General features: G+C 43.5%; 1 protein-coding gene across 1 annotated transcript in view; it reads left to right on the top strand.

Moving 5' to 3' along the window:
* Positions 1 to 6896, top strand: part of TPX2 (TPX2, microtubule nucleation factor) — a 52110-nt gene extending 45214 nt beyond the window's left edge. Inside the window, exon 17 of the mRNA XM_023523290.1 lies at positions 1334 to 6896. Coding sequence (XP_023379058.1) covers positions 1334 to 1444 — 111 coding nt within the window. The 3' untranslated portion in view covers positions 1445 to 6896. The remainder of the gene's footprint in view (positions 1 to 1333) is intronic.
* The last annotated feature ends 4294 nt before the right edge of the window (positions 6897 to 11190 follow it).

An 11190-nucleotide genomic window follows, 5' to 3' on the forward strand; every position in this document is an offset into this window, starting at 1 on the left:
CCTTGCATTGTTCCAGAAAGGATCTAAGGTGGCCTGCAAAGATGAGTGACAGTAGGAAATCACACCAACCAAGGGTGGTGATAACATTGACATGCGAACGAGGCTAAAGTTTTATACATTGTGATGCATGTATCTGCTAAGTTTGATCCATAATTTGGGCCTTTTTTAGGAACCAACCTGTCAGTTAACGAAACTCACAATGTTCATGAGATATATACAAACTAGTTGTTAACAAATTTAATTTATCCTAGTATTGAATTCTGTGGACAGACTTTCTTCCAGAGGTCTTCATAGGAGGAAAAAGGAGGAAATCGTGTGACATAACTGTAAATAGTGATGCATTATTTAACTTTTATTATTTTCTTAAGGCTTAAGAAAACCAATGTGTTTTACAATTAGACAAGAATACATAGTTAGAGAAGGACAGGAATTGGGCAATATCTGTATTTTTCTTTTTCTTTTAATACTTGACTCAGATTCTTTTGCGTTATAGTGCATACCGGTCCAGGTGCCATGCTAGCATTAGCATAATGATTTAGAAATTAGAAATTAACCAAAAAGAAAGGTTAATTCACATTAAGAATTTTTTCACTAGTAGAGCAGCAAGCTGCATTAACTGCATTAATGAGGAAGAAGACAGTCTTAGATGGAACTTCATATGATTAGTAAAAAGATGAATATAGAAATATAGCAGTTGTTGAGGTTTCATCTAAAAGTGCTAAGCTGCAGCACACACAGCGGTTGGCAGAGGCGATTGTGACTGCAGGGAAGGTTCTAAGGACAAACTGTTAAAAGGACAAACTTCTTGGCAAAATTCAAGCTACTGTTTTTGATTGGATGAAAAAATAATACAGTCTCCACCTCAGATATACTCACACAATTAGCCCTTTTTCCACCTTCAGGTTTTATTAATTTTCTTCAACACTTGGTACCTGTTTGTCCCCGTCATAGAGCTGTTTCTTACAGTGATTCTCACTTGGCCGATTGCAGCATTCTACAGCACAGTTCAGTCAATGCTAGTTAGCTCTCTGTTAATCTGCCTTGACTCAGGATTGATTTTAGACTGCCTGGAAGGATGGATGGGACCTTCTCCCAGTGACCCCTTCTAGTTATTGTTTTTTTGTTTTTGTTTTGTCTATACTTTTGGTGAATATTAAGACTCAAGCTTAAGATTGTACTCTAGCAAACTCTTAACATGTATCTCTTCTCTGCTACAATTGAGTAAGGCCTCATCATACCCCAGTAATAAACAATGAAACTGGAGATAGGTTAAGTATAAGCATAGTTTTCTAACATCGGTATTAGTGGTAACTTTATTTTTCTTACTTTGCAGGTGCACAAAGCAAACCCAATACGTAAATACCAGGGTGTGGAGGTAAAGTCAAGTGACCAGCCTCTGACTGTGCCTGTATCTCCCAAGTTCTCCGCCCGATTCCACTGCTGAACTCGGCAGACACCACCTGGGAATAGGAGCTACTTTTTGCTTCAAACCAGAAGCCTTCTTTCTTTGTCCCCAGGGCATGGAGAGAACCCATTTCTCCAGACTTTTACCTACCCATGCCCGACAGAGCATACCTGACAAGTGTGAACTCTAATTTTGTTGAGAATTGTTTTCCTGCTTTATTGAGGCTAATAATGAGACTCAACTCATATATGTCTCGATCAGACTCCATGTAGTTATTTCCTTTGAACCATCAGTTGACCTTTAATATGGGTCTTAACTCTGACTAAAATTTAAAGTCTATATCAGTAACAGTGTAATTTCTATGGTCCCTTTCTTCACTCTTTTTTTCTATTTTAATCAGAAAATAAAGATAGTTAAATACTGAGATAGGATTTAAGTCATGGCTTCAATGAGGAACAATCAAGATATCAGATTTCTTTCCTCTTCTCTGCACAAAATGAATTTTAAGGAGCTGTTTGCTACGAGGGGGAAAGCCTCATTAACTGCACAACAAAAAGACTGCATGGAGTGATGGGGAACCTCTCAGTAGCCATCCGCAAGCTTTGGGCAGAGCTGCTGTGAAGGCACATTCTTCTCTTATCTGTGCTGATAATAACGGAACGCCGTGCAGCACATTTTTAAGTCCCCCAGTAGCCTGGACTGGAAGAAGAAATATGTTTGTCTTCCCCTCCCTGATTTTGTAATGGTGGTATTTTTAAATTTGTCTATCCTCTTTGGAGGTCCCGTTTTATTGGAGAAATGGGTACTTTGAGAGGAAGGTCCAGCAGCTTTGAAGCACAGGCTTTCCCTTTCTGCCTGTGTCAATATCCTTCCATATTTGTTGACTCCCTCCCAGAAACCACTCTGAAAGGCAATCGTGTGTGATGCCTTTGCACAGACTGTTGCCTTCTTCCCTAAATGTGCTTTTTTTCATCTAGTAAACTCTTCCTTATAAGACTTAGCTCAAGTAATGTCTTTCTTACAAATCCTTCCTTGACTGCCTGACCTCCTCAGGTAAGGATGATCACTTCCTTTTTAGTGCCTCCCAAATGTTTCCTGTATATATCTCTCTAGCACAATAATTACACCAAGAGTTACTTGTACTTATTCACAAACTAGAAGGGAGACAGATATTTAAAATCATCTTAGTCCTTGAAGACAAAATTCTTAGTCGTCTCTGTATTTATTGTAGCTGGCACAGAATTTGCTAGGTCCATGTTAAATCATATATTTTCTTTTAGACTCGACGTTATTTATGAACCCTACTCTGTACTAGTCATCTACTCCTGTGCCGTGAGATATAATAACAACCATATTCTGCTCAGGCCAGTCCTAGGCACCAAATATGATATTAAACCTATTTTCTATTCCTTTCATTTATTCAGCGAGCATTATGTACAAGCCATTATAATTCAGCAGCATATGATTTTCAGATCCCTGGGCTTCCTAAAGGCCCATAAACTGATGCAAAATATGGTTTCTTTATTTTCTGGGCAAAAAGGATATGCAGTTTTTATATACAGTTCCACGAATCTTTATTTCTTTAACAAATATTAATTGAGTGCTAACTCTATATAACTTGGCACTGTTCTAGTCCCTGGGAATACAGCAGTGAGCAGAAATAGACTTTGTCTTCATGGAGTTTACCTTTCAGGAAGGGAGATAGACAATAAGCAAGTAACTGTCCTCTTCCGTCAGGTGATCCATGTTTCCCTGACTGCTGTGGGGAGAGTAGGCGGGTGGGGAAAGGGGGTCTGCGAGGTTGCAAATAGGAAGGTGAGGTTCTTGCAGTTCTCCAGGTGAGAGCTAATAGTGGTTTGGGCTAGGGTGGTGGCAGTGGAGGTGGTGAGAAATGGTTGGATTCTGAATGTATTTTGAAGTAACTGACAAGACTTGCTAATAGATTGGACATGGAAGGAGAGAAAGAGGAGTTAAGGAAGACACTCAGGTAGCAGCCCCAGAGACAGAGTTCTCCATCGCTTATACTCAAATATCCAGCTCTCCTCAACCCCTCATATCTCTTGTGGATTCTCGGGGGGCTTTCATTTTTTTTTCAGGTCACCTCTTTTCAGACACCCTCTCTGTGTCCTGTGTAGCTTTTTTTCCTACCTCGTATCAGCAGTTCTCTTCTAACAGTTCACGGTCCTTCACATATTTTTATCCAATATCATTTTTTCATTGTCTGTTTTTTGTTTTTGATTGTTTCAGGTAAGAGAATAAATCTGGCCCTCAAGCTAAAGGTTTGGGAAAGAGCATTATTGAGAATTATGGGCCTATGGGATCCTTCCATCCCGTTTGCTTCATTCTGGATTACCTCCTCTAGATGCCCATGCCAGGGTGGTAATATGTGACAGTTTTTTAGAGGCAACAAATGGGTTACATTATTTCAGAGTGAATATCTTAAAATTAAGATGCAGACATCCATTGCCTCTTGCTTCCCAGAATTTCTCATTTTCCCAGTAGCACTCTTTCTACTCAGCACAATCTTTCTAGTTTTGAGTCCTCTCTGGTCCACCTCATACGACCTTTATTTTTCTAGTACTGCCTCCCATTTCCCCCGAAACTCAAAACTCTCTGCTTTTATATTACCGTAAAATTCAGGTTCTTTATCTCTTCAGGCCATGTCCTACAGGGGGCCTCTCTTTCAACATTAGAGGTCACTCTGAAATTGTCCTAAAAAAAAACATGTCCTCTGATAGGAATTTACTGTATTCTACTGAGAAATCTGGCTGTCATGCTTTGCTTGGCAATTTTGCAAAGCTCCTAGCACATGCACACGTGCAAATTGTTGGAATTTCCATAATTTCTGGGAAGAGCTCTTTGTTTTCAGCGCTGTTTTGACTTGATCATGGCTTCCCAGTGCTAATAGTCTTGTGCTACTTAATATTACTGTTCACCCTAACTTTGGTTGATTGTTCTGTTCTTGTGTAATCGCTTTGTTGCCATCTTGACTGCTATTTTCTTACCAGTTCTTTTCCATAGAGTTTTGTCCCTGGAAAGTGGAGCTTGAGTGGTAGACGGGCTGCATTGGCAGTTGCTCTAGCATTTAGCAGAGACAAGACCTGTACATAAGTAATTGTAACGCAAGATAGATGTGATTGAGTAACTTGAGACAGAGCAAGTGCCAAGGGAGTTTAGAGATTCTTGTTGGATGTGAGGTTGCAGTTCTTAAGGATGTTTTTTCACTTTTTTTTTTTTTTTTTTTTTAAGTAAAACTAAGGAAAGTAGTACTGCCTTTTGGAAAAAACAGAAACAGTACAGACAACATAGAATAAAACGTGATCTCTTTACTGCCCCTCTTCTCATTCCCCAGGAGTCGCCTATAGTTAATAGTTGTGTATGCTTCCAGAATATTTTTTAGGTACATACACAGAGTTATAGAGCATTTTTCTTTTTTAAAACAATAAGATTATAATATTCTGCATTTGCTTTTAATTTGTTCTTTGAAAGGTTACACATCCACATGGTTCAGAATTCAAAACCTACTGAGGTAAAGTCTTCTACCTTTTCTCCTAGCTGCATAGTTCTCCACAGAGAGTGCCACCAGGTGTGTTCCCTGGCAGAAGTGGCTTCTGCATATACATATTTCTACTTCTTCTCTCCTTTTTACACAAATAGTGTCATACTCTACACTCTGTACCTTGCTCTTTTCACATATTCTGCATTGAATGATGTGGTTTGGGCGCTGCTGTGGGCATGTCCTGGCTTCCTCCCTGACTGAAGTATGAAGCCTCTTAGAAGTATCTAGTGACATAGAGGCAGGCCTGTAGTGGGGTCTAGTTCCTCTACATGATATCCCAGCTAGTGACCTGAGGTCCCAAGGACTCAAGGGCAGGTCAGCAACACCTGGTCTTTTAGCTCCTGGCTTAGCTGAGCCTTGGGGGCTTATTGGCTTGAGTATCTGGTAAACCTGTGTATCACCTTAGATAAATCTTGACATTACTTTCTTTTCAGTTCCCTTCTGAATCTTGTCTGCTAAGGAAGTTCCTCATTGCTGAGGGTAGCAGTTTAAAAAGCTGTTAGCCATGTGGCTGGGCTCCTATTTCTGCACAGGCAGGCTGAGTTACAGCTTGGTGGTATGGATCCAGGTAGGAATCGGTCAACATTCTGAATTCTGACCTGCCATCTGCCTTTCAGCCTGCTAGGATGCTCAATTTAGACAACATATAAAGTTTCCTGGATACAGGACAAACCCAGGCCTATGGAAAGAGCAGGGAGGTTAAAGTGTGTGGTACTTTGAGCGGTGACGAAAGCGTAACCAGGGAGCTGACATGTTTGCTCTGATGCCAAGAATTCCAGGACAATTTGTTATCCAGCTGAAGCCAGTGCAGTTGCTACAAAAACGCCCGGGGGCAAAAACATACTTTTTCCTTGTTGCTGTGTCTTCTTGCACACCCACTCTTTCCTAGTGCTGCAGTGAAGGTTACTGACGTCTTTCTGGTGGGATTTGCTCTTCTCTTGTTAAGAGAATAAGAGGCTGGACTCAGACCAAAAGCATGGCTTTTATGTGCTGAAGGTATCAGCTTCCTGAAAGGGCTTGACGAACGCTGACATTTCACTGTCAGAAACCATAGTTGGAGGGGTAAGGGTAAAAGGCGTAGGAAAATGCTCGCTTTTATTTAGGAACTATTTCACCAGACTAAACCTAACCCGAAGGCTCCAATTGCCCTCTCCCTTTTCTTTAAACTTTTATTAGAAAGGAAAGAAAAATCTGGCCTGTCTGATCTGCCAAGACCCATGTAGTAGTTATGGGACTGGTATCCCAGAATCTCACAGGCAGGTGTGTGAATGTGTTATGAACTGTGGCCAAGTGTTGTTGCCCAGCTTGTTTTGACACCAGTGGTATTTTCTCAGGTCTTTCAGGAGCAAGGGTGGGAGATATGTTTTGCAGTTGGTCAAGATACTAGTCAGTGGTCATAAATTATAATATGAAAAGCAATTTGGGCAGCATTGTTCAAGCTTGCTTGGGTTAAGGAGAGACGGAAGTCTCTAGCCTGACACTGACTTTCACTCATGGGCACTCATGCACACAATCTCTGTCACATAGAAAACCCACTAAGTGACTAGAAAGTGACTTTAAATTTGCTCTATGCAAAATTCTTCCAACATTGTTGTTTTCAGTTTTAAATTGGGGCTTATTGTTAATTACATATAATTCAGGATATACCTGATAATAGGAGGAAAGTTAAAAATCCATGGTCCCATCATCCACCTTAAACACTGATGTTTCTTTGTATAATTTCTTTTGTGGGCATGTAAAACTTTTGTATGTTCTTCTACAATGTAGGGTTTTCCTGTATATATATTTTGTATTCTGCTTTTTTCACTTAGCATAGTAGTGACTCCAATATTTTTCCTATATTACTATGTTCTCTGTAAATACCAATTTTAACAGCAGCATACTGTTCTGAGTTTGCTTCTCTCTGTTGAAAAATGATTGTTTTGCAAAGAATTATCCTAGGCTGTATTTATGGATTAGATTTGTCTTTATTTGTTTGTTTCCCTCTAATGTATCATGGTCTGTCTCATCTTTAAATGACTGTTTCAAACCACTTAGTCTTTGTAGTTAAAATATTAAAAGGAAATATAAGCCCTTCTCAAAAGCGTAGCTAATGACATTATTCTGGCATACACCTTTTGCCTGATGTGACATCAATGTTACTGGCTCTCATGCCCAGCGAAAAAGTTTATTGGCATTTAGCAAAACCCTTCCGAGAGAACTCTATATCTATATGTTCTTTTAAAGAACTCTGCATCTTCAGGCACACGTTGTCTCTAAGCCTTTAGATCAGATTCGAAAGGAGAACACCCTTTGTCTTTAGCTGGGGCTGTGGTGGCTGTGATGTGTCTTTGGAGACAAGTAGGGGTAGGGAATGTAATCTCACTTCTGTCACTGACACGCTGGGCGACGTTTAACAAGTCATTCACTTTTTCTAGACCTCAGTTTCTACATATGCCAAACAAGGAGATTGAGCTAAAAAGATTAATAAGGCTCTTTTCAGCTTGAATATTTTCAGACTTTTTTTTTCTAGGGAATTTGCTCTTACTACACCGGCCGTACATTTGCATTTATATTCTATAACCAGCTGCTCAGACACTGTGAGAGGACAGCTCTAGCAAACTCTCCTGCCCCTGGATTTCCATTTGAACTTCAGCGAAGTATGCTGGAGACCAGTGTGCTATCTCATTGAGGACTCTCCAAGGGTTGTTCTGGAAGCGGAAATCTAGCCCAGATCACTCCAGGGGACTAATCCCTGAATAATGTCCTCTGACACACACACATATTTTCTGATGTTTCTCTTGACCTTGGAACTGGTTAAAGACTGCACAGAATGTTCAGTGAATTCTTACAGACTGCTGCGCGAAGTCCCTCCCGTCCGTGGCGTTTCCAAGGTGTAAAGTTGTCTGGTGGTTCTCTTCTTAGAGGCAAAGGACAACACAGGCAAACCTGATGCTGCGGGGGGGGGGTCTCCTGTTTCTCTCCACCATGGTTCAATTTTTACAGTGTTCGTGGTCAAAGGGACTTGGATTGTTTTGAGATAAATGTCACAGGGTTCAGGAGGAACACAAAATTATTCAGTGGAATGAGCCCTAGATCGAGAATTGGGAGAGTGGCTTTTGGTTTTGTGTCTGTGAGCATGTCGATTGAATTATTCAGAATTAATCGTCAGTGGGTATGTGTCGCCAGGGGTTGCCAGAAGACCCTGCTGTTTTTTCAAAGCAACAGGACAGGGCCAGCAGCGGCTAGTTAACAGCCAGGGAAAGGAGCAGGGAGAGTCCCAGGAGGAGGCTACATGGGAGTGTGTGCAAGCCAAGAGGGTGAGGGATTTGAATTGAGCCTGTAGAAATCTCATTCTTACTGGCTGGAGGTTGGTGCCTACACTGGTTCACTGAGCCTTATTTGCTTGTTAGCTTCTTTTTTCCTCGTAATTTGTTACTGCAGAATAGAAAATGAATACAGGAAGCAACACAGAGCAAGCAGAAGTGGGGAGAGATTGCCAGTACCCACCCTTTGTCACTAAACAGCTTAACATTTTATGCATCTTCCTCCCCTTGAAACATTAGCTGTACTGACAGTGGGGTCTGAATGTTTTTGTTTTCCTCACACAAGTACCCAAACCCTCCGACCTACCCAGAAGCCTCATGACAATTGAGTAGGGATTGGCAGGCTGGAAGCTCAGCACCTTGGCCGGGACAGTGGTCCTCAGAGTGTGGTCTGTGGACCAGCAAATCAGCATAACTGGGACTAGAAATGCAAATTCTCCAGCCCCACTCCAGACCCACCCCCCACACTCTGGACATGAGGCCTAGCATTGTATGTTTTAACAAGCCCTCCAGGGAACTGTGAGGCATGCCCAAGTGTGAGGACCACTGCACCAGGAGAGGGACCTGCAGGTCTCTGGGTCAGGGAGCCAGCAGTCGTTCTCTCCTGTGGCCCTCAGTGCCCAGCCAAACGAGCCAGTCCAAAGGGGAAGAACACCTCTTTCCTCCATAGCTCCCTAGGGAGTCCCTTTGTGCAGACTGTTCATGTTACGCAAGAGAGCTACTGAGTTTGTCAAGTAAGTATCTATCTCCTTAACCAAGACTTTATAACTGGACTGAAGATGGAGGGAAGAATGCTTTTCCCTATGTCCTTCCAGCAAGTCATATGACAGAAGAGGAAACTGAGGCTCAAAGTTAAGTTTCCAAAACTTACAATGCTAGTTAAGTGGTGAAGTTAGAATTTGAATTCAGGCCTCTCTGTCCTCAAGTGCCCTTCCTACCACATCAGTTGCATCTGAGTAGAGTTGGCTGTAGCGGGTGGGGGTTCTCTGTCGCCAGGGCTTTCCAGAAGCCCCTGCTGTTTACCCAAAGGTAACAGGACAGGGCCAGCAGCTGCTAGTTACCAACCAGCAAAAGGAACGGGGAGACTTCTCAGAGAGGAGGCCACATGGGCGTTTGTGCTCTCCTGGCTCATTTTAGCATTGAGTGACTTGATCAGAGAACCTTGGGTGAAGAAGAGATTGTTTCTGTCACCCTCCAGGGCCAGCAACTCAGACTTAAGAGCAAGTTTCTTTGTGAAGGTGGCTGTTCGGGCTGGGGCCTGCGCTGAACTCTTGACCTTGCTGTGGGAACCTCCAGCTAAGCTTCCCAGAGGCCAAAGACAGGTCCTCCTCAGTTTCACACAGCAGGCATCTCCTCAGGCTGTGCTGGATGCTTGGGTTCCTGTCGGGGATGTGGTAGCTGCCAGTCAGTTAAGTCACAAGCCTCAGCAGGCCTGAGTGATCGCCAAGGTGGTCAGAATGCCAAGCGCCTGCAGCCAGGAGGCGTTTCGCTCGGCCCACTCCTCATCCTTCTTTTGGGCACCCGCAGCATCCCACACAGGGCCTCTTCTCCCAGCAACCGCTCAGTTTGCCACACATCCCCTGGTTCTTATGGTAACTCAGTTTAGCAAACGGACCTGAAGTGTTATAAATAGCACCCTGGTGGGCGGGGAAGCCGGCCTGTGCAACAGGACAGAACACGCCTTCCCCGCTTTTTGAGCCATTTCCTGGGATCATGTGAATGGAGGGACTTCTGGTGCAGATAAAAGTCGAATTACTCTCAACTCTCGGGTCCCTACTCCGCTCTTAGGTCTTGCTTCTCCTCTTCCATGTGTTTGTGTCTGTCCCCCACCCCCACCAGGCCTGCCTGCCTTAGTGCTTCCAAGTCTGCTCCTGGGACATTTCCTGTTCTTGGAACAGCTGCACCAGCCTGGGGTACCCTCCTGCTACTTGATCCTATAGGAAGGTATCCAGTGGCTGTGGGCAATTTTCAGATGACCTTGTTCCCCTGACGTCATTAGATGGCTATTTTTGACTTCGCTGTTTATGCTGCAGGGAAGTTGGGCTGAGACGGGGGAGAGGGAGAAAGAGTGGAGGGGCTGGTCTTGGGTGCCCGTGGTCCCAGGGCCCTACTAAAGTAGGAGCATTTATTCACCAGCATTTACAGAGCACCTACTGTCAGGCCCTGGGGCTACCAGATTGGTGAGTGACAGTCTTCTTCACTCATGAATTTATTTTTCAATGGGCATTTACTTCGCGGTACAGAGTAATAAGTGTGAGGCCTCTGAGCCAGATGGCTTGGGTTTAAATTCTGGCCCCAGAATTTAATACCTCTTAAACCTTGGGCGTTACTCCTCTGTGCCTCAGTTTCCACTTGGATATGGGAGAGATAATAGTACCTACCTTGTAAAGTTGCTATGAAATTAAAGGAGCTCATGTCTGTGTCTGGCACATGGTAAAACACACAGCAAATACGAGCAGCTATTACTGTTAACAGCAGCACCTTTCGTACAGGGGCCCTGGGATACAGAGCTGACTGCTATGGTTCCTGTGTGTTCTGAGCTGGTGTCTGCATACCCCAGAGCCCCAGATTCTGGGACAGCGCACACAGTCAATACAAGTCAAGGTGGAGCCCCCACCGTGTGCACTGCTTTACCCTAACTTGGGGCTATTCCAGGGAAACGAAGTGACGCCCCGGCCTCAGGAGAGCCTCAGAGCCGTGGCTCTCAACCCTGACTGCGCATCTAAATCTTCTGGGGAGATTTAAAAAATACCCATAGCTGGGGCCCCACCTCCAAACAATCCGATTGAACTGCTCTGAGCTCAGGAGGGGCCCAGGCTTTGGGAGTTATGAAAGCTCTCGAGACGTTCCTTCTGTGTATTGGGGTTGAGAAGCATAGCCCAGAGGCCTCTAGAAGGATATGTGTCCTGAAATCACCACCG

Source organism: Pteropus vampyrus, unplaced genomic scaffold (assembly GCF_000151845.1).
Source record: "Pteropus vampyrus isolate Shadow unplaced genomic scaffold, Pvam_2.0 Scaffold388, whole genome shotgun sequence".
In the NCBI taxonomy this organism is placed as follows: Eukaryota; Metazoa; Chordata; class Mammalia; order Chiroptera; family Pteropodidae; genus Pteropus; species Pteropus vampyrus.